Consider the following 23,856-nt stretch of genomic DNA (forward strand, 5'->3'; position numbering starts at 1 on the left):
GTAGGATACTAGGATTTTAGAGAATATAGTTAATGCCATTTGTTGTCTAAATAGTTTCCATTCCACATGAGTACATAGGTATACCTATATGTTAAATGTATATGAAATATATATATATATGAATTTGGCACATATATATACATTGAATGCTTTATTATTATTATGTTACTTAGTATTTTGTTGACTCTTATTTTTTCAAAGATAGATACAGTGACTAAATTGGCCAAACTGGATGAAAAGATATGGCTTTAGTACTAGCCAAAAAGCATTTTCTATAGTTCACTGGATGGTCCAAGACATCCAGTTTCCACAGAGGCTTCCCGAAGTTTAAATATCTTGTGAGAATGAGGGAAATCATCCTGAGGACCAAACTGTCCCAATTAAGATGACATAAGAAAGGCATGGAAATTATCTTGATCTTTGATGATAATGTTGAGCTGCTGAATTAACCACCATTGCATTCTCTGCCCTCCCTCCCTAAAGATTTTTTTTTTAGTTTAATGTATTTTAATAGCAAACTTACCGGAGCAGCACAGAAGACAGACAACATTAAAAACATACTTGCATGTAGGACAACTCAGTCAGAAAAGTATAGTGAATGGATGGAATCTACTGTACGATAAAAATGCTACAAACGCCATTTAGTTGCCATCAATAAGAAATTTACTTGTTTTAAAAAAATCCAAATGCTGGCATTGTCCAGAAAAATTTAACAGGTTTATTTATAGTGGTATAAAGTCGAACTGCTTGAAACTTGTTCACTGAAACATCTCGACTTGCATTAATGCTTTATGTCCCTGCATTTATATTAAAAAAAATTCACACACAAATGAAAATGGAAAAACTACCAATACCTGATTTCTGTCCCCTATTTTCCACTTGTAATCATATACTTAGGTACCTTTTGACCCCATGGAAAAAAAATATCTAACGTTCAGAACTACCAATAATACGAAGAAGACAATTTTTTTTTAAGAATGAAATGTTTCCCATCATAGTGGATTCTTAAGCACGTTCCCCATGTATGCGGCGTGCTAGCTGGACGTCTTTTGGCATAACTGTTACACGTTTGGCATGGATAGCACACAGGTTGGTGTCTTCAAAAAGGCCAACCAGATAGGCTTCACTTGCCTCCTGCAAAGCACCAATAGCTGCACTCAGGAAGCGCAGATCTGTTCTGAAGTCCTGAGCAATTTCTCGCACCAGACGCTGAAAGGGAAGTTTGCTAATCAGAAGTTCAGTGGACTTCTGATAACGTCTAATTTCACGAAGTGCCACAGTACCAGGCCTGTAACGATGAGGTTTCTTCACCCCTCCAGTAGAGGGCGCACTCTTGGGAGCGGCTTTGGTAGCCAGTTGCTTCCTAGGTACGTTACCACCGGTCGACTTGCGGGCAATCTTTGTACGAGCCATGGTACAGAGACCTCTTTACTCACCCTCCTTCTTCGGCTGGAGCTCGGCGAGCTGGAGGAGGCGCTGGCGTTAGAGAGCGACGGCGGCTGCGAACACAATTCAGATTTTTTTTTATAATATGGGATAATAGCTGTTCCAATCTTTCTTTAAGCCAGGCAGAATCAGAAATTATGATAATAACATGCAAAATCTTGCTAACTGATACTGACATATTTTAAGTATTCAATTTTTCTCTCATAAGCTACATGACCTTTGAAAAGCGTTAGTTCTACTTGAGGCTTGGTTTACTCAGCAGTAAAATTATTTGACACATTCCAATTAAAATCATTTAATTTTCTGTAGACATAATGACCAAATTTAGTGCTAAAAATATGAGTATGCCGAGCAAAGGCTTTCTGTGAACCACATGAGCAATTTATAATGCAAATTATAGATTGTCACTATTGACCATAATAGTTCTTATATTTCCTTAAATATGTTCTTACATGTTTTTATACTCCCTAAAATTTCTGATGGTGGAGACTGTCTCTGAGATATTATAATTTTCATTATGTTATGCTTTATTTTTGTTTGAAGTTGCCATAAATTAAGAGACCATCAAACTCAAACACATTTCTTACAATATCCCACCTCAATCTCCAAAGCAGTTGATGAGCTTGCTAATAATAAAGCTAAAGAAATCATGTTTTTTTTCCCTTGATATCTAAGAACAGATGTGCATGATGGCTGTCTAGGGAGAAATGTAAATTTTGGTAGCTGTATATTACACCTGTCTGTTTTTTCCCTCCTGAAGCATTCTCAGTTAGGTTTGGAGAGTCCTGTCCACAATCACAGTGTCACCATCTGCTCTTTTAACTCAATGTACCGATTTTTGCTAAACCAAGTGAAGCTTATATAATGGTTTTGTGTTGTAATTTATTTAATTTTATGGTTTAAATCAAATGGAGCAGGGCTAACGGACCTGCCGCTTTCATTTTTTATAAAGATAAACCTGCTTTTCTCTTTCACCAGATTCCTTTGTTAATTTTGCTGAAGAGTGTCAGCCAATCTGTTTGTCTTTGATTCTCTCATCTATGAGAGTTACATCTGTTGGCCTTTGAAGATTCCATATTCTTTGACAAGTTTCTGCTCAAGGAAAAAAAACACATAATAAAGTTACATGATAAACAAATTAGATATACAACAAAGAGCTTCATAAAATGTCAATTGCTCATAGGGAAAACATACGTATAGAGTCTACCTTTGACCCTGAGATGTGCTCAGAGGAAGAAAAATCAAAAGGATATGTCATAAGTCACACAAGTGTCATATCTGCTTACAAGCAGATTTGTCCCTTGCCATGTAAAATGTATTAATGATAATGATAATAGCAATAATCAAATGTTCCTACAATGCCAAGAAGAAAAATAATTATAATAAGCCTTTTATGATAACCTTTTCCAGTATAAATTTTTTCTTGATGCAGACTCACTCTGCACCCAACTGCAGTCCGAGGTGGGTGTTTTCTCTGTTTGCCACAAAAACAATCTGGGGTTCTATGACTACCCTGACCTGTCAGGCGTGATGCAGCTATTCAGGCACACAGGATCCTTTTTAGGGAGTGAGATGATCATCTCAGCCCCTAGTGCATGCTCACTGGTCTAGGCTTGCAGCACTTGGGCAGGTGGTCAAATGATGATGTCCAACTAGAGCCCTACAGAGGCTGAATGGGCTTGGAGAGTTCCTCATGGTTTGCCATTTACTCGAGGCCAGATATGGCTGCCAGAGCAAATGGCAAGACATAACTGAGTAGACTGAGGTCTCAGGTGGGGGTGCATGTTTATGTGGGTGACTCTGAGGGCATATTGCAGAACAGAGGCCTCTTCTATGGGGAGTGTGTCCCAAGTTTGCACCAGGCAGGGTCTGGCAAAAAATGATAGTCCTGAGAAAGTGGCTAAAAATCTAGAAACTCTTTGAGTGAGGGAGGAGAGCAACCAGTTCAAAGATGCAGAGACCAAAGAGAAAGCTGAGGAGAAGTAATAAATCCTCTGCTCTGGTGTTGTTTTCCTTTTTAAAAATGTTTACCTTTTTCAAGTTTTTGGTGTGTTTTTATTGTTTTTTTTTTATATTGTATAGGGTGCTTTATATATAAAGAACTGAATTTCAACAAAAAATTTAATCATGTGGACAGATAATCTATAAAATTAAATACGAATTCCTGACATTTTCACTTATATTTACATGGCCTTCCAGTCTTACTTTTTCTGTTATTTTGATGAACTTTTCTCCATTAAACCTCAGCTTTATCATGATTCAGAGACCAAATATAAAATGCCTTATCTATTTGTTTCTCTTCTCTACCTGTCACTTTTTTAATGAAATTTTATGTATTCTAAGACTTCCCTAATATTCAAGCTGAATTTTTGATTTTTAATCTTTAGATAACTTTTCATAGCTTAAAGAGACATGTTTAATTTTAAATTTATGTGTGTATAGCCACATCCTATAAATACACTGAACATCATTCAGATTAGAGATTGTGTAGTATTCATGTTTAATTCACCTGAAACTTTTGATAAATACCTGAATATATTTATGACACTGAGTTAATTTTTCAGACTCATGCAATATAATTTGTTGGGATTTTAGCTTTTTAATGACATAGAAATATTATCATACTATTCAATTTGTATTTTAGGAAAAGCTCAGCTTATAATAAAATTGACAGAAAAGTCAGAGCTACACAATACTTCAGAACACAGGTTATCTTATTCTTCGGTCTTTACTCTTTATAACCATGACTAAATCTGTGTACTATTAAATATGTATTCCCAAATATTAGCCATTTTGACTTTTAAAAATACAGCCTTTCAGTGATGCTCAGAATACCCAGGTCCTTGTCTATATTTCATATGGATTGTTGAACTTTACAAGTGCTAAAGAATCTTCCACACCTGGGCCAAGTTATTCAGTGGCTCTTGGGAGCCCTAAATGAAATAAAAAATGAATCCTTTGATCTCCTAAGCAAACCCCATACTACTACACCAAGGAACCTTGCTCCTGTCATTTTCTCTGTTTAATTATTTACATTCTTGTCCCTGGGAACCAGCATTGTTCAACATATGCAAATTAATATATGTGACACACCACATTGAACGATAAAAATTCTGTGAATATCTCAATATATACAGAAAAAAAAATTTGACAAAATACAACATGCTTTCATAACAAAAACCCTCAACAAATAAGGGACAGAAGAAATATGTTCCTTGAGGTCAAGGAACATACGTAACATCCATACATATATGAAGGTTTTAAAGCTTTTCCTCTAAGTTGAGGAAAAGACAAAGGTGCCCACTCACAACATATATTCAACATAGTATTGGGAGCCCCAGTTATAGCAATAAGATGAGATAATAGACTAAAAGGCATCCATAATGGGGAGAAAGTAAATGAAATAAAAGACATATAAGGCATCCAAATCAGAAAATAAAATTGTCATTATTTGCAGATGATATGATCTTATATATAGAAAACCCTAAAGACTGAAGCAAAAAAAAATGTTGGAACTAATCAATAAATTCAGTAAAGTTGCAGGATAAGTTAAAGATAAAGAGAAAATCTTAAAATCAGCAAGAGAAAAGATGAGAGTTACCTACAAAGGAGTTCCTGTAAGACTATCAGCTGATTTCTCAAAAGAAACCTTGCAGGCAAGAAGGGACTGACAAGAAGTATTCAAAGTGATAAAAAAACAAACAAACAAGGATTTACATCCAAGATTACTCTACCCAGCAAAGCCATCATTTAGAATGGAAAGGCAGATATAGTGCTTCCCAGAAAAGGTAAAGCTAAAGGAGTTCATCATCACTAAGCCTGTATTATATGAAATGTCATAGGGATTTATCTAAGAAAAAGATCAAAACTATGAACAGTAAAATGTCAACAAACTCACAACTACCAAGAACTGAACCAAACAAACAAAACAACCAAGCAAACAGCTGGAATAGGAATGGAATCATAAAAATGGAGATCACATGGAAGGTTATTAACAGGGAGAGGTAAAGAGGAGAATGGGGGAAAAGGTACAGGGAATAAGAAACATAATTGCTAGGTAAAAAATAGACCAGGGGAAGAGAGTGTGTTAAGAATAGTATAGGAAATGGAGAAGCCACAGAACTTATATACACCACCCATGGACATGAACTAAGGGTGAGGGGGTTGCTGGGGTGAATCGGGGTACCAGGCAGAGGAAGACAAAGGGGAAAAATGGGACAATCATAAGAGCATAATCAATAAAATATACTTAATTAAAATACAAAATCAATATAGAGAAATCAGTTGCATTTTTATAAATTAGCAATAAAAAATGAAAAGGAAATTATTTCATTCATGCTAACATCAAAAATAATATGAATAAATTTAACCAAGACAGTAAAAGATCTGTACAATGAAAACCACAAGACTTTGAAGAAAGAAGTTGAAGAAGACACAAATGAAAAGTTATCCCATGTTCATGGATCAGAAAAATTAATGATTAAAATGTCCACACTATAGACTCCAAAGCTAACTATAGATCCAATCCCTATCAAAATTGCAGTGTCATTGGATTCAGTTGTGGGTACAAAATGCAATATACAGATCATGTATTATAGAAATGTAAACTTGAAACCTATATAATCTTATTAATCAATGATACCCCAATACATTTTTAAAAATAATTGCAATGTAATTTTTATAGAAATAGAAAAAAATCCTAAAATTCATATGAAATCACAGAAGATCCTGAATAACCAAAGCAATCCTGAGAAAGAAGAATAAAGCCAGAGGCATCACATTGCCAGATTTAAAACTATACTATAAAGACATAGTAATTAAAACCATATGGTATTGGCATAAAAATAAATGTATAGATCAATGGATCAGTGACAAAAACTGAGAAATAAACCCAAGCATATATAGTAAACTAATATTTTGTAAAAATTATTTTGGAAAGAGAGACCAGAACAAAACTCAATGGGGGAAAGGCAGTCTCTTCAGTAAATGGTGTTGGATACACACATTTTAAAAAAAGGTTATAATTCAGATTACTTGAACTTTATGGGCAAAAAAGAGAAACATATCCTGTGGTACAATTTGAAATGATGAAGGACTATTTATATTTTAATTGTTGCAATGAAGGAAAAAATAAAACCTGTACTGAAACTTTGAGTTTTGATTTAATCCGGTCTTCGCCATTAAAAAAAACAAAAAACCTTATTATGAATAAAATAGTTTTTACAAAGGTGTCAGATATACATTGTTTTGACAATAAGAGGGTTTTAGAGTTTATTAAGCAGATATTTTATATTATACATTTTGCTAGGTGACGTCACATAGAACTATTTTAGTCCATACTTAGAAAGTCGAAGGAGGTAGTAATTATTATTTTCATTTTAAGCACAAAAAACGTGCTTAAAGGGTAAATTCTATTTATCATTACAAATCTGAGACAAATACAGGATTAAAGAGTATTAAAAGGATTAAAAATTTTGATGTTGTAATATGTATAATTCAGAATATCCACAAACACAAATATAGTTCTTGTTTTAAGCCAAAAAGTCCATATTCTTGGATAAGTAAAATGGAATATCTTTGAGAGGTTATTCATTAAATGTATGTTTATTTGATACTATTCCTGTTGGGTCATGTTTTACCCAAAGAAAGTTGTGAGAGAACATAGAGAGAATGGTTAATTCTAGCACTATCTATGTCATCTACATCCGCCTCTCAAATTTCTTGACCCCACATCCACACCTATACACCCACCTACGCCATACACCCCACAAACCCCACACACCCTTATAATCCCTGCTTAGCCAAACTCCCATCTCTGATCTCAAGTTTGCAGACTCTCATTCCTTAAATGGTAAATAACAGTGTCTGTCTTCAGACCACTGTTCTTCACATACCAGGCCTTCAACTACGGTAGTGATATGAGCTGTAAAGCAAGGAGCTGAGAGTTTGAAAATGTTAACTAAATAAACAAGAGTCAAAATGCAGCAGTCTAAGGCAGGGAATGAAAGTACATACTGAAAACCACTTTCAGTGTGTGAAAGTGATATGTAAAAAAATAACTGAAAATTTTGTTACCTATTTGTAATCTTGATTTCTCCATTAGATTCTACTTTCACTCCACCTAAAACAAATATAATTTTAATCACTTCATGTTCCCATTTGTATCCCAGATTATTAGTGATTTTATATTATTTTATACAGTCATTTTTATACTATTTTAATGACCAACTTTAAGAGAAGTGTGTATTGCCCTGACTGATGTTGCTCAGGGGGTTAGGTGTCATTCCACAAGCTGAAGGGTAACCAGTTCGATCCCTGGTCAGGGCACATACCTGGGTTACAGGCCAGAATCTCAGTTGGGGCATGGTGCACAAAGAAACCAATTTATGTTTCTCTTGCATGTATGTGTTTCTCTCCTTCTCTTTTTCCTTCCCCTCTCCCCTCTCTAAAACTAACTAAATAAATAAATAGCTAAATAACTAATAAATAAACAAAATATCTTTTTAAAAAAGTGGAATGCATTACCATTTCATTTCTTGCTACATTGTAAATGAAATGTTACTCTCAATTACTATATTTATGCTTAAACATATGTTAATTTTGAGAGTCTGTTCTTTTTTAATTAACTATACATTCTATTTCGTTTTGTTAACTTGTCAACTTTTGTTCTCATTACTTGAATATTATTTCAAAAATTTCAATATTTTTGAAACTCCAAAGAATTATTTCTTCCATATTAAACTTATAGATAAAAATTACAATGCTATATGCAAACTTTAGCACTTTCCACTACTCAAGCCTATAAATCCACTCATTCTGTCCTTCATAAATTGTGTTTCAGTGGATAAGGTGCTTCTCTCTTTACCTGAGACAAATCAATCTAACTATTCTCTAAATATTTTCACTTTTCTCTGAGAAGTTATTTTCCAGATATTCTTTTATTTCCTTGTGTATTCTACCAGTTTCTTTTCATTGGATTTTTTTCCATTATTATTTAAACATGACTTAAAAATTCCTTCTATTTTAAGACATTTTTTATTTAAATATAGTTGGTATATAATATATTGGTTATAATAGATTCAAGCGTACAATATAGCAATATGATACTTTTATACTTTACAATGTGATCACTCCACTAATTCTAGTAATCATCTGTTAGTGTGTAAGCTAATCATAATATCACTGACTATATTCCCTGTCCCCCTGCCTCTTTCCCCTCACTCCTTCCCTTCTGATAACCATCTTTTTGTTTATATGAGTCTGTTTTTGTTTTATTTTATTGTTTTTAGATTCCACATATAAGTGAAATCATATGATATTTATCTTTCTCTGCCTGATTTATTTCACTTAGCACAATACCCTCTAGATCCATACATGCTGTCACAAATAGCTAGATTTCATTCTTTTTTATTACTGCATAATATTCCATTATATATCATCTTCTTTATTCAGTTGTCTGTTCCTGGGCACTTAATTGCTTTCATATCTTGGGTACTGTAAATAACGCTGTAAAAATATAGAGTTGCATATCTTTTAAAGAAATCATTGTTTTGAAACCATATATATCTCTATGGATTTAACTTTTATCTTATATACACATTAAGTCTTCTCAAAATACTTTCTTTAAAAAAGCACTAGATCTATTTGCTCACTTTATAGCCAGTTATAATCAACACTTAAAAAGAGGGAGATCACCAATTACTTGCATGCTGCTAAATCTAAAATTAGTTTTAGACCTCCCTTTTCTTTCTTATTTTTAAAATACTTTTATTAGTTATGCAATTGCACTGCTTACTGTTATTTTCCTATGGATAATATTTTCTTTTTATTTTTCTTTTACTGGGTTGATTCTCTACTGAGCACCAGCCACAGAATGTGGGATTTCTATAATGTTCTGATGTCTACTCTTGTCTGACTTATTTCCTGCTATCACATATTTATAGCACTGGTTTCACTAATTAATCCAAAATGCAATTGGCTACTCCAAACCTCCTCTGAGTTTATATCCAATTGTCTATTCCATATGTCAGATAGGATACTTCAGATGTGCCGAAAACCCATCATGTATCAGATTGAACATATGATTTTCACAACTAAATCTATATCTTCTCTAGCATTTCATTTGTTACTGAATTTTTAAAAACCTAAAAATCATTTTTACCGTGTTTTCTTTTTCTTCCCTTGCACTTGCCACATGCAATACTATTACCAAATCTTATCGTCTTAGTTTTAACTGTCCCTCAAGTATGTCAACTTCTCTCTTCCTCTATGGTGATCACTTCGGTCCAGGAGATTTTTATCTCTCATCTGAACTAAAGTCATAGGCCAATTAGCCTCTTTTTGGTTTATGCTACTTTGATTTGTGTTCTTATCAAGCCACTCAGAGAAAGACATACACTATACGATCTCACTTACATGTGAAATCCGATGAACAAAATAGAACCAAAGGCATGAATTCGTGGAACAGACTGACAGCTATCAGAGGGGGATTGGATGAAAAAAGGTGAAGAGATTATCCAAATTCATGGAGTCTGAATAGCACGTTTTTAAATAATGAATGGGTTAATACTGAGGCCAAGGAAGAAAACAAAAAGTTTCTGGAAACAAATGAAAATTAACACACAATAGTCCAAAACCTATGAGACTCAATGAAGGAAGTTCTGAGAGGGAGGTTCATAGCCACACAGGCCTACCTAAGAAAAGATAGAAACATTTCAAGTAAACAACCTAAGCCTACATTTACAAGAACTAGTGGAACAAAAACAAACAAAGCCCAGAGTGAGTAGAAGAAAGGAAATAATAAAAATCAGAGCAGAATTGAATGACATAGAGACTAAAAGAACAATTAAAAAGGTCAATAAATCCAGGAGTTGGCACTTTGAAAAGATAAAAATAATTGACAAGCCTTTAACCAGACTCATCAAGAAGGAAGGAGAGGGGACCCAAGTAAATAAAATAAGAAATGAAAGAGGAGAAATTACAACTGATACTCAAAATACAAAGGATTGCAAGAAATTACTATGAAATCTATGCAAAGAAATTTGAAAACCTGGGTGAAATGGACACATTTCCAGAAATATATAATCTTCCAAACCTGAATGAAAAAGAAGAAGAAAGTTTGAGCAGAGCAATAACAGCTAGTGGAATTGAAGCAGTAATCTGAAAACTCCTGCTACACCAAAACCCTGGACCAGATGGCTTCACAGGAGAATATTACAAAACATTTCAGGAAAAGCTAACACCTATTCCTTCTCAAACTACTCCCCCCCGCAAAAAAAAATCCAAGAAGAGGGAAGACTCCCAAACTCTTTTTATGAGGCCAACATCATCTTAATCCCAAAACCAGATAAAGAGACAACAAAGAAAAAAAAAGAAAACTAAAAGACACTATCTCTGATAAACATAGATGCTAAAATAGTCAATAAAATATTGGCAGACTGCATCCAACAATACATTAAAAAGATCATACCCTGTTATCAAGTGGGATTCATTTCAGGGATGTAGAGGTTTGCAAATCAGCAAATGTAATACATCACATAAAAAAAAGGAAAGGCAAAAATCACATGGTCACATCAATAGATGCAGAAAAAGCATTTGATAGGGTACACCACCCATTTATGATAAAAACACTCAGCAAGGTGGGAGTAGAGGGAGATACTTAAACATAATAAAGGCCATATACAAGAAACCTATAGACACCATCATACTCAAAAGTCACAAGCTAAAAGTTTTCCCACTAAGATCAGGAACAAGACAAGAGTGCTTGCTTTCACCATTTCTTTTTGACATAGTATTGGAAGTTCTAGCCACAGCAATCACACAAGGAAAAGAAAAAAAAGTCATCTAAATTGGAAAGGAAGAAGTAAAACTGTCTTTATTTGCAGGTGACATGAGAGTGTACATAGAAATCCCTGTATACTCTGCCAAAAAACTATTTGACTTAATAAGGGAATTGGGCGAACCAGCAGGGTCAGCAGGATACAAAGTCAATATTCAAAAATCAAAAGCATTTTTGTACACCAAAAAATGAAACATCAGAAATAGAAATTAGGAAAGATGTCCTATTTGCTATAGCAACAAGAAAAATAAAGTATCTAGGAATAAACCTAACCAAGGACGTAAAAAACCTGTACTCAGAAAACTACACAACACTGAAGAAAGAAATTAAGGAAGACAGAAATAAATGAAAGAATATACCATGTTCATAGATTGGAAGTATTAACATCAAAATGTCCATACTACCTAAAGCAATCTAGAGATTCAATGCAATCCCAATTAAAATACCAATGACATATTTCACAGATGTAGAACAAACATTTAAAAAATTTATATGGAACCATAAATGACCTCGAATAGCCTCAGCTTTTTTAAGAAAGAAGAACAAAGTAGGAGAGATCACGATACCTGATATCAAACTATATTACAAGGCCACTATAATCAAAACAATCTGGTACTGGCATAAGAACAAACACGTCGACCAGTGGAACTGAATAGAGAGCCCAGAAATAAGCCCATGTCTCTATGGTCAATTAATATTTGATGATGGGGGAAGAAGAGTAAAATGGTGTATAAATATCCTCTTCAACAAATGGCGTTGGGATGTCTCGACGACTACATGCAAAAAAAATGAGACTTGGCCACCAGCTTGCACTATACACAAAAATAATCTGAAGATGGATAAAAGACTTAAGTATAAGTTGCAACACCATAAAAGTCCTAGAGGAGAGCATAGGCAGGAAAATTTCAGATATTCCACACAACAATATTTTCAATGATGTGTCCCCAGAACAAGGAACCTAAAGGAAAGAATAAATAGTTGAGACTTCATCAAAATAAGAAGCTTCTGTGTTGGTAAAGAAAATATCAGAAAAATGAAAAAGGAATCAACCATATAGGAAAATACATTTGCCGATGATACCTTGGGCAAGGGTTGGATCTCTAAATATATATAAAGAATTCACATGACTCCACATCAGGAAGACAAACAATCCAATTTAAAAAATGGGCAAAGGACCTGAACAGGCACTTCCCCCACGAAGGCATACAGAAGGCCCATAGACACATGAAAAAATGGTAAACATGACTAGCCATCAGAGGGATGCAAATTAAAACCACAGTGAGATACCACTTCACAGCAGTTAGAATAGCCATCATAAACAAATCAACAAGTGCTGGCGAATGTGTGGAGAAAAGGGAACCCTAGTATGCTGTTGGTGGGAAACCCCCACCTCCAATATCAATCCCCATACTGTTGTCCATATCCATGGGTTATTCATATATGTTGTTTGACTAGTCCCTTCCTTTCTTTCCAATATTATTTCCCTTTCCCCTCCTCTCTGGTTACTGACAGTCTGTTCCATGTTTTCAAGTCTCTGGTTCTATTTTGCTTGTTTATTTTGTTCATTAGATTCCTCCTATAAGTGAGATCATATGGTATTTGCCTTTCACCAATTGGCTTATTTCACTTTGCATGATATTCTTTAGTTCCATCCATGCTGTCACAAAAAGGAAGGAGTTCCTTCATTCTTTTTGCTGCATAGTATTCCATTGTGTAAATGTACCAGTTTTTTCATCCACTCATTTGCTGATGGGTGCTTAGGCTATTTCCAGCATTGGCTATTGTAAAGAGCACTGCTATGAACATAAGGGTGCATAAGTTCTTTTGAATTTGTGTTTGAGATTCTTAGGTTACATTCCCATCAGTGTAATTGCTGAGTCAAAAGCAGTTCCATTTTATTTTATTTTATTTCATTTTATTTATTTTATTTTATTATTTTATTTTATTTTATTTATTTTATTTTTTTGAGGAAATTTCATGCTGTTTTCACAATGGCTGCACCAGTTTGCATTCACACCAATAGTTTATGAGGTTTCCCTTTTCTCCCATATTCACCAGGGTTTGTTTATTTATTAATGATATCCATTTTGACAGGAATGAGGTGGTTTTAATTTGTATCTCTCTGATGGCTAATGATGTTGAGCATCCTTTGATATGTCTATGGGCTACCTGCATGTTCTCCCTGGGGAAGTATCTGTTCAGGTCTTTTGCCCATTTTTTAATTGGATTGTTTGTCTTCCTGGTGTTGAGTTGGGTGAATTATTTATATATTTTGGAGATTAAACCTTTGTCCAATATATCATTAACAAGTATGTTCTCCAATACAATCAGTTCCTTTTTCATTTTGATGGTGTTTTCTTTAGCCATGCAGAAGCTTTTTAATTTGATATACTCCTATTTATTTATTTTTCCTTTATTTCCTTTGTCCTAGAAAAAATATCAGCAAAATATTCTACATGTGGTATCTGGAATTTTCCTGCCTATTATCTCATCTAGAACTTTTATGGTATCACAACTTATATTTAAGTCTTTTATCCATTTTGAGTTTATTCTAGAGTATGGGGTAAATTGGTGGTTGAGTTTCATTTTTTGCATGTAAAAGTTCAGTTCTCCCAACACCATTTATTAAAGGGACCATTTTTATTTCATTGTATGCTTCTGTCCCCTTTGTCAAATACTAATTGACCGTAGAGACATGAGTTTATTTCTGGGCTCTCTATTCTGTTCCATTGATCTATATGTCTGTTCTTATGCGAGTACCAAGCTGTTTTGATTACAGTAGCCTTTTAGTATAACTTTATAGCAGGTGTGTGATCTCTTCAACTTTGTTCTTGTTTCCTAAGATTGTGGAGGCTTTCAGGGTCTTTTTTGGTTCCATATAAATTTTTTGGAATATTTGTTCTAGATCAGTGAAATATGCCATTGTTTTTTAAATAGGGATTGTATTGAATCTATAGATTGCTTTGGGTAGAAACTCATTAAAACTACATGAAATTTAATAGAAATGTAGATTTGAAACTCTATATAATTTTATTAACCAATGTGACCCCAATCAATTTAATTTAAAAATAATATATTTGTAAAAAATTGTGGGAAACATAAATAACTTAATGTTTAAAATTAACTGAACTTCAACATTTATCTTAATCATAAAATGGAGTAGAGAATTTGGAGTATACATTTATACAATACTCTAGTTTACTTGTAATTATCTCTAAGTTGGTGATTGATTTAATTGAGAACAAAATATGTATATCTCACTAAAGAGTAAGAATACAATTGTCAAATTAGTGTAAACAGATGTTAAACATCATCTTTCACTAAGGAATTACAATTTTAAACAATGATAAGATACTAGTACACACTTATTAAAATGGTCCATGCAAAACACTGCCAACACAAAGTGCTGACAAGAAGAATGTGAATTCTCATTCAGTGCTGGAGGCAATGCAAAATAGTGCAGTCACTTGATGACATAGCTTAGAAGTTTCTTATAAAATTAAACTGATTTTTACCATATAATCAAACAATCACACTCCTTAGTATTTACTCAAATGAAATGAAAAGTTACACAGCCTCACCCCTACACACAAACCCTGCACACAGATGTTTATAGCAGCTTTTTAAATAATTGCCAAATTTAGACAGCTGAGATGCCCTTCAGTAAGTGAATGAATAAATAAACTGTAATATATTCAAACAATAACTATTATTCAGATATAAAAAGAAAATAGCTATCGGACCATGAAAACTTAAAATTTATATTACTAAGTGAAAGAAACTAATATGAAAAGGCTGCATACTGTATGCTTCCAACTATATGACATTCTGGAATAGTCAAAGCTATTTAAATTAAAAAGATAACTGGTTACTGGGGGTATGAGAAAAGGGAAAGATAATTAAACAGCACAGAGGATTTCTAAGGCAGTGGAACTACTCTGTATGATACTACAAGGGTAAACACATATCTGTACATATTTGTCAAAACCCATAGAATGTACTACACCACGAGTGAACTGTATTGTAAACTATGGATTTTAAGTGATAATGATGTGTCAATTTAGATTCATAGATTGTAAGAAATTTGCCACTGAGATGAGAGATGTTGACAGTGAGGGAGGTTGTGAGTGAATGCAGATAGGAGTGTGAGAACTTTCTATACATTCTGCTCCATTTTGTTTTGAACCTAAAACTTCTCTAAAGATATTTAAAATATATGTATAATATACGCCAGGGTATAGCACTAGTTTTATTGTCAATGATGTTATTGTTCCTTTAAAGCCTTCAGGTATGTACATATATCCTGGACATAAACAACAATGGCAATCATAATCTAGTTTTCTACTCTCTGAGATTAGATAAAACATACTCATTAATAAATGGTAACTAAACAGTATTAGCCTGGGGTTTTGAGCCTATACTTAACCATTGTTTTCAGTGTCTCTACATATCTTATAATAACTTTTATCTCAGGCTATCTTTTCAGATTGAGAGATCTTTCTATATCAAACAGCTTTTGTAGTTACATATAATGTCTGTCTTTAGGTCAGAGAATTTTTTTTTTCTTTAGTAGTAGCATAAGGATTGTGTATCCCTCTGGGATAAAGTACGGGTAGGTTTGCTGGTAGCGCCTTTATATGATTGCAGGTTTCTTAAGCTCAGGGTTCCTTAGCTGTGACATAGACCTCTATGTGCACAACATTCATATGGACTCATTCTACCTTCATTGGTAGAATGGGAAAGAGGAAATGTTATAAAAATTAAAATTACAGGCCCTGCTGTTACATGAGTACATATCTAATTACACTTGGGTTTGTTGTTGCCTTACCTCACAAATTTATCAAAAGGTAGAGAACCAATTTAGCAGTTGCCTGCTGCTCAAGGACTGTTTGGCTGCTAAACAACCATGACTTCAAACAATCCTTTTATTCACATTCCTCAACACACACACACACACACACACACACAGTTGCACATTTCCTCATAAAATGTTATCATTCTGGAACTACAACACAGAGAACTAAAGTTAAGTACTAGCATAATGTAATAACTGGAGTCAGGTAAAAATAAATTAATGTATTTGGAAAAAATAACTATTGTTTAAGTGTCAAAGTCTAATAAAAATCACAATATTTGTGATGGTTAATTTTCTGTGTCAACTTTACTCAGCTAAAGAATGCCTAAATATCTGGTAAAATGTTATTTCTGGCTATGTCTTGAGCATGTTTGTGAAAGACATTATCATTTGAATTGATAGGATGAGTAAATATCAACTTTGAAATAAAATATTTTGCTATATTCACTTTCTTGATTTTCATGATTTGGATAATTTGACAACATTTTTCTTTTATTATCAAATGAGAAATAACTTCTTTCAATATTTATCTTTTTAACCTATTTCTGAGAAAGTAACTGTATGTTATAAGAAATTTCAGCATCACAGAAATTATTTCCATGGTTTAGTTCAGCTCTATTGCTTATATTGGTCATGATAAGTTCCAATATGTTATCTTTTAGTTCATTTTTCCACATTGGTACCTCAGTGCTGACAAATAATAATTCCTTTACTAGATGCTTTCATAGTGAAATATGAGCAGATGGCATCAATGATAAATCTTAAATACAGATGAACCTGACAAAAACTTAAGTCATCTCCACAATGACAAATGTTAAACATTGAAGATAGACGCTTGATTTATTTTTATATACTAAGTATCTAAAAATGCCTTATGTACCAAAATCTGTTCTTAATTTTTAAATGCAACCATATTGACAATATTTAGCAGATATGTCAGTTATAATTGTTTAAAGTCATGCCTGAAAAAAATATTTATCTCATTCTATTGAATGGGTGACTATTGAACATCTTCTCAGTATGCTTTTCACAATGAATTGATAAGAGCTATTTTCCATTAAATTATATACTTGGTAAATATTGAGGTTAATGGTATCAATTATCTCAATTTCAACATTTTAAAATGTTCATGAAAAGGAAGAATTATCAACTTAGTCACAAATAGAACCCCATATACTTTTAATCTATTTGCATTGAAGTTGTATTTTGTGGATATATAATATATTGAAAGCAGTTAACAACAATTTTCCAGGATGATTTGAGCATATAGTTAGTTCAAAATCATTCAAAAAGAAATTTGAGCATGTATGGTTGGGGCAAAAGTAGGTTAAGTGTTGTGAATAAAATGAAATGAAATGAAATAGAAGAGTTTATTATTGTATTATTTTTATTCATTATTGTATAATTTTCTACATAAACAACTCTAAACCCACCTTATATATGATAATAGTGATTATTATATCTACCAATGATTTATTATTTATAATAGTCATATTCTTTCCTTATTTTATTTTATTCTCTGCTCAAAGATACTGGCTCCACATAACGGTGAGATAAAATTTACAAACTGCTTATACAGGTATATAAGACCTTCAAGGGCCAAGCACCAGCATATTTAACCAACCATGTCTTTGTCTAGTTAGAGGTTAACAAAAATGAGACTTGTGCCCCATGATGATTTGTTCCTAGACAAGCCAATGATGCTAATTCCTACATTGTTTACAATTTCCCCAACTTGCCAATCACTCTGAGCTTCTTCAAATGTTCTCTGTTTGTCCTACAACATAAATCCTCCCAAACATTAATTTACATGTCAGGATCACCTTTTGTATTAGTTGAAAAAAAATCAACACTTGAGAATTAAAAATTGTGGATCCAAGATCTTGATGCTTGTGCTTAAACTCTTAATGTTTTATTCTTACTTCCTAATTCTTTGATGAAGCAAGTTGCCATATTATTTGCTGCTGTATAGAGAGAGTCATATGGTAAGGATCTGATGGTAGCCTCCAGTTAATATCCAAGAAAATGAGGTCCTAGTCTGGAGTCCTGCAGGAAATGAATGCTGTCAACGACAATGTGAGCATGACAGGGATCTTTCTCCATCTGACATTCTGAGGATCCCTGATGATTCTTTGATTGCCATCTTGCAGAGAATCCTGCTAAGACATGTGTTGACTCCATACTCACAGAAACTGTGAGATAATGAAATCTAACTAGGTTTATGCCATTAAATTTGCTACTAGATAGCAAATACAGATATGTGCTGATTCCACCAGATGCTAAATATGTCTGTTCTGATAATGTGTTCCAGAAAAAGAAAAGTAAGCACAGGTGGGCTTAGGAACTCATTGAGCCCACTAGAAGATGGACTTGAACTAAAAATGGACTTGATTTTCTGACCTTCATAAATTCCTACTCTGAATCTTGAAATATAGCTATATTTTGGTTTCCTAAGAATTTGTGTCAATTGGGATCCAGAGTCTTGATTATGATCATGAATGCTCATAAAGACCAAAGGGAGTATTGAATATGGAAGGTAGGGGCTGCATAAGGCAGGGAAGAATAATGGGAGGAAAATAGGGTCAACTGTAACTGAACAACAGTAAAAAGAAAGGAAATTTTGTGTTAGAGTTTACATTTTCATTATTAGATAAATAAAATTTAGTGTGATAACTTTAACACATTAATCTTATCAATAACATGATAATCTCTGCAACATTCTGCAATTATATGTTTAGTATTTTATCAACTATTAATTATGTAGAATATTACTGTAATATATACTAATATTCTATAAACTATAGTATGCCCTATATTATATCATATATAGTATATATAGTATGATATATACTATATTAATTTATAATATATGTAACATATAACATTCTGATCCTGTACTAATGTAACCTGTAGCCATTGATCCCTGGAAGAAAGAGACAAATTAGGGATGGAGTATGACGAGTTATTAATTTACCATCAACTTAGCTAAGAGGCTATCCCAATTTCAGTTTCTGTAGCACTGTCTTATCTTTGTATATTTATAACTTGGTACAATGTTATTGATCTGGAAAAATAATTATTTCCTATCCCCATCAATAAGGAAGATTTGAAACAATCTATTTTACTTGAGAAACATACTAGTTCCCATTCACTCTCCTCTTTTGAGTATATGCTATTTTTGTTAATCTCTAAATCCATATAATCTTTTGGAATCTGGGTCACTATGACAGTGCAGATCACCAAATAGATTAACCATATTGATGATTTTATATCAATCGGATCTCATGAATAAGCAAGGGTTACATACACATCAATGCCCTAAGAAGACACATGTATGCTGGATATGGAACATTAGATCTCATGAATGCTTAGAGGCTTGTCATGTCAGTATACTTTTTAACAGTGTGCCTCTTTTGTAATGAGGTACAGAGTATGGATCCTCTGAGGGAGCCCTACTGTCCCCACAAATCCTACACTGGGGCAGGAAGGAGGTAGATTTGGGGTGGGGAGGGGTGCTCACAGAGTAAAAAGTACAGCATTTAGGACATAATGTACAACAAAAGCAGATTAACAGCCCCTTCCTTCTTGAAAAGATGATCTGTAGAAACTGCAGAATTGTGTATGTAACTGTAAAAATGTTCAGTGACTCATGATATAGCTGGGGGGAAGCTCATACAGTGCTTAGATGAGCTATGGACTCCCTCCCCAGAAGCCTATGCATTGCTGGAAACTCTTTCCCTGAGTAAAAATGGCAGCCAAGAAAGAGTCAAAGATCCTGGGGTGTTTACAAAAAATGGTGGACACTAACACACCATAGGAAGAACTAGATGTTAGATCACACAGGAAATTGTGAGCCAACCATTTAAAATTGGAAGGGGGCATCTAAAGGGAAGCTGCCACAAGATTGGGAGCTCTGCCTGGAAGTCTGCCTGGAGAAGCTGGTAGCAGAGCTGGTGGTACTGCAGGGACCTGCCTGGCTAAGCACACAGAGACGTGTGAGATGTTTGGAGCTGGGCTGCAGATTTCGGCTTTTCTGAAAGATGGTACCTCTGAATTTTATATTCTGAAACTGTCCTTGTTTGGCACAGGGAGGCAGGGCTATTTGTTTTTGGGTGTTTTTAAAGTGATGGACTAAACAGCCAAAACCTGCCATTACTCTAAAACTATTTAACCTTTAAATAAACAACCTCTTTCCTTCTTCACTAAACTATTGCCTTGGGAGTCACACTTCTTGGCAGCAAGCAATTGAACCCCGTTGTTGTTCCAGAACACCATTGGTAGGCTTCTGTAACACTTTGAAATCACTTCTGAGATAATTTACAAATTATAGCACTATAGATTTCCTAAAACAAAGAAGTAAGTCACAGTTCTTTGTGGTATGGAAGTATTATGGATGTATCATAAACTGATAAAGGGAACATTTATTTGACAATTTATTAGGTGACTCAGAAGATTCAGAATTTTGAGTAGGACCTAGATTATGAGAGACACTTTAAGATGAGGCTGAAGTGCAAAAGCAGCTGCTATTTTGGCCAGGCAATGCCGACAGATTTATTAACAGAAGCAGTTTACTGCTTCAAGCTTTGTTAAGAAAATTTCAAACATAAATGAAGAAGACGAGGACAATGGACGTTTATGTGCCCATTTAGTGGTCTGATATTTTAGCTCTTTGTTATTCATTGTTCCATCCTCCAGGGTGAGTTTGCATGTTCGGTTCTTAGACCTCAAATTCAAAGTACCAAAGTAACAATCCTTTCTGTTTGTGACATAGTACCCCCATGGGTGTGTGCTGCCCAGACTGTACATATTTATTTCCTCTATTCCATTTTATTCTCATTGCCCATGCCCGTCCCCCCCAACACACACCACCCCCCTACCGCATGCAAAGCAAGTGTTCTGTTGGTTTGATGTACTCCCTTTTTTTAAATTAAAAGTGCATTGTTATTTTTTCACACATTTATTTTGATAAATATATATAATATATTTTAACCATTTTAAATTATGATTCAGTGACATTAAGTACATCCATAATGTTATATAACCATCACTACTATCCATCTTCAAAACCTTTTTCTCATCCCAAAAGATACTGTACTCATGTGCAATAACTACCCTTATTTTCCTTTTCAAGTCCCTGATGACCACTCTCCACTTTCTTTATCTACTAATTTGCTTACTCTAAATAGCTTATATAAGTAGAATCATACAATATTTATCCTTGTGTTTCTGGTTTATTTCACTTAGCAGAATGTTTTCAAGGTTCACTCATATTGTAGCATGTGTCAGAACATTGCTTTTTATGTCTAAATAATATTCCATTATATGTATATACCACATTTTGTTTATCCATTCACCTGTTGATGGACCCTTGGGTTGTTTCCACCTTTTGGCTACTGTGAATAATGCTGCTATAAACATTGGTATACAACTATAAAAACAAACAAACAAACAAACAAAAAAACCAGTGCCCTCGGTGGTCCTGGGATCTGTCTCTGGCTTCAACTGAGTTTGGACAGAACAGACCTAGGGACGACTTTTCTTTCCAACTACCTTACATCCTCTTTTCTAGTCACCACCTTTGAAACCACCTCAGCCATCCTCAGCCTCTGTGACCAACCGACGCCGTTTCATTGACTTTAATTCTTCATTGCCGAGCAACCATTAGCTCCCGGATTTGTCAGAATTATTCCTCTGAGGTGGAAGCCGCAATCAACCGCCTGGCCAACATGCATCTGGGGGCCTTCTACACCCACCTCTCTCTGGGCTTCTATTTCAACGGTGATGATGTGGCTCTGCACGGCATGGGCCACTTCTGAGAGTTGGCTGACAAGAAGCATGAGGGCTCTGAGCGTCTCTTAAAGCTGCAAAACCAGTGCGGTGGCCGCATTCTCCTCCAGGACGTGGCAACGCCTTCCAAAGATGACTAGGGTAAAACTCAGGACGCGATGGAAGCAACCTTGACCTTGGAGAAGAACCTGAACTAGGCCCTTCTGGATCTGCATGCCCTGGGATCTGCCCCCACAGATCCTCTTCTCTGTGACTTCCTGGAGAACCACTGCCTGGATGAGGAGGTGAAACTCATCAAGAAGATGGGCGACCACCTGACTAATATCCTCAGGCTGGGCCCCCAGGCTGGGATGGGGGAGTATCTCTTTGAAAGGCTCACTCTCAAGCACGACTAGGAAGCCTTTGGAACCCAGAGGCCTTTGAGAGGCCCCTCTGCATTTCCCTGGCCTCTGGCTTTTGCCTGAGCCTCCTCCTGCAATCCCACCCTGAAACCCTGTCCCATGCATCGGACCAAATGGAAACAATAAAGCCTTTGCAGAAAGAAAAAAAAAAAAACATAGAATGGACTGTGGTGAGTAAGAATGCTATTCGGAGGACTTGTTCATGACAAGTTCTAATGTGAGAACTGCAGCACTAACTCTTGGGTTCTGTAACAAATCCATACCTTCTGCAGCTGAGAACTACTTGTCATTAGATAATGACAAGCACATATCAAAATACTCAAACACATGCATAAGCATACAGACAGATGACTTTGATATTTAGAAACTTAGCTCTTTATCTATGCTAATCACATCTTACTAGATGAATTGCATGTCTGTCATGCAGATTATGATAATGATTAAAATGTTGTTAGCAATATATTTAGTTATTATATATGTAAGAATAAAAAAATTTCTATTATTTTACATATTTTATTCCTTCCTGAGGGTAATGTAATCTTATTAGAACTAAAAAAATAATACCATGTCAGACATACAATATGTACAGTTCCTTGGTTTACCTTTCAAGACTTGGTAGCATTTCACTAGGGGATTCCCATGTGTATAACACAAGATGGCATTTTACGAGTATATTTATGAACTACTTGCTACCTTTGGGACAATTTTCAAAACCGCACTTATTTATAAAGATAATATTTTATTTTATTTTTTACGTTTAATTCCATCTCTTGTATCAGTCATATTTCCATATTCTCTTCATTAGCTCCAATACATTATAGACCCCCAAGCAAGGCTTTGGTCATTCACAAGCACTGAAAAATCATAAAACAAAAGGTTACTATAGCTATAATAAATATTATTAAATCAGCAACTGATATTCAATTCTCCCTCCCCACTAGTTATTTTAGATTTTTCTCTTTACCTATATTTCAGCTGTTGTAAATCGCTTACCTAGTGGAGTAACTAGAAATCTATGAGAGTTTCTGACTCTTAGTTTTTTTCTCCAACTCACAATAACAGTTGTTGTGGTATAATTTAAGAACAGTAAATTTTGAATATCCTACATATGCTATTTTGTATGTTACAAACAAAACCACTACTGCTTTTACAAGTATCATTTAACAACTATGATTAACAATGACACTGAGCACAGTGAGGGGCACTTGGTCAATACAATCAGTGGCAATATTAAAATATGATAGATTGGTATTTTATTTGTGACTAGTTTGAAAAAAAGTTTTTCAATACTTAAAATCAGCTCTGGTGAAACAGAGAAAAAAGAGGGATGCTTTTGGAACATAACACTTTTGCATAATTTTTGCAATAAGGAGATATTTCAAGGCTCATAGAAATTAGCTCATCAATTAGCTAACAATTCTAAACTTAACCCACTGGTGATATCAAAATAATGAACTCATTTGTGCTTTGTAATATGACAAAAAGTGTCCCAAAGACTTGACTTTAGGTCAAAACATTGTTTGAAACAT

General features: G+C 34.3%; 1 protein-coding gene, 1 non-coding gene and 1 pseudogene across 2 annotated transcripts; 2 read left to right on the forward strand and 1 right to left on the reverse strand.

The window, feature by feature from the left end:
• Positions 1–1,005: 1,005 nt before the first annotated feature.
• Positions 1,006–1,413, reverse strand: LOC129063327 (histone H3.3A-like). Its single transcript, XM_054564338.1, has one exon. It carries the CDS (start codon positions 1,411–1,413, stop codon positions 1,006–1,008), a length of 408 nt encoding a protein of 135 aa, XP_054420313.1.
• LOC129063210 (ferritin light chain-like) lies at positions 1,412–22,321 on the forward strand (annotated as a pseudogene).
• LOC129063583 (small nucleolar RNA SNORA77) lies at positions 2,875–3,000 on the forward strand. Its single transcript, XR_008528369.1, has one exon. It is a non-coding gene; the product is annotated as a small nucleolar RNA SNORA77 (small nucleolar RNA).
• Positions 22,322–23,856: the final 1,535 nt, after the last annotated feature.

Source organism: Pteronotus mesoamericanus, unplaced genomic scaffold (genome assembly GCF_021234165.1).
Source record: "Pteronotus mesoamericanus isolate MK-2021 breed Mesoamerican mustached bat unplaced genomic scaffold, CSHL_Meso_final scaffold_85, whole genome shotgun sequence".
Lineage (NCBI taxonomy): Eukaryota > Metazoa > Chordata > Mammalia > Chiroptera > Mormoopidae > Pteronotus > Pteronotus mesoamericanus.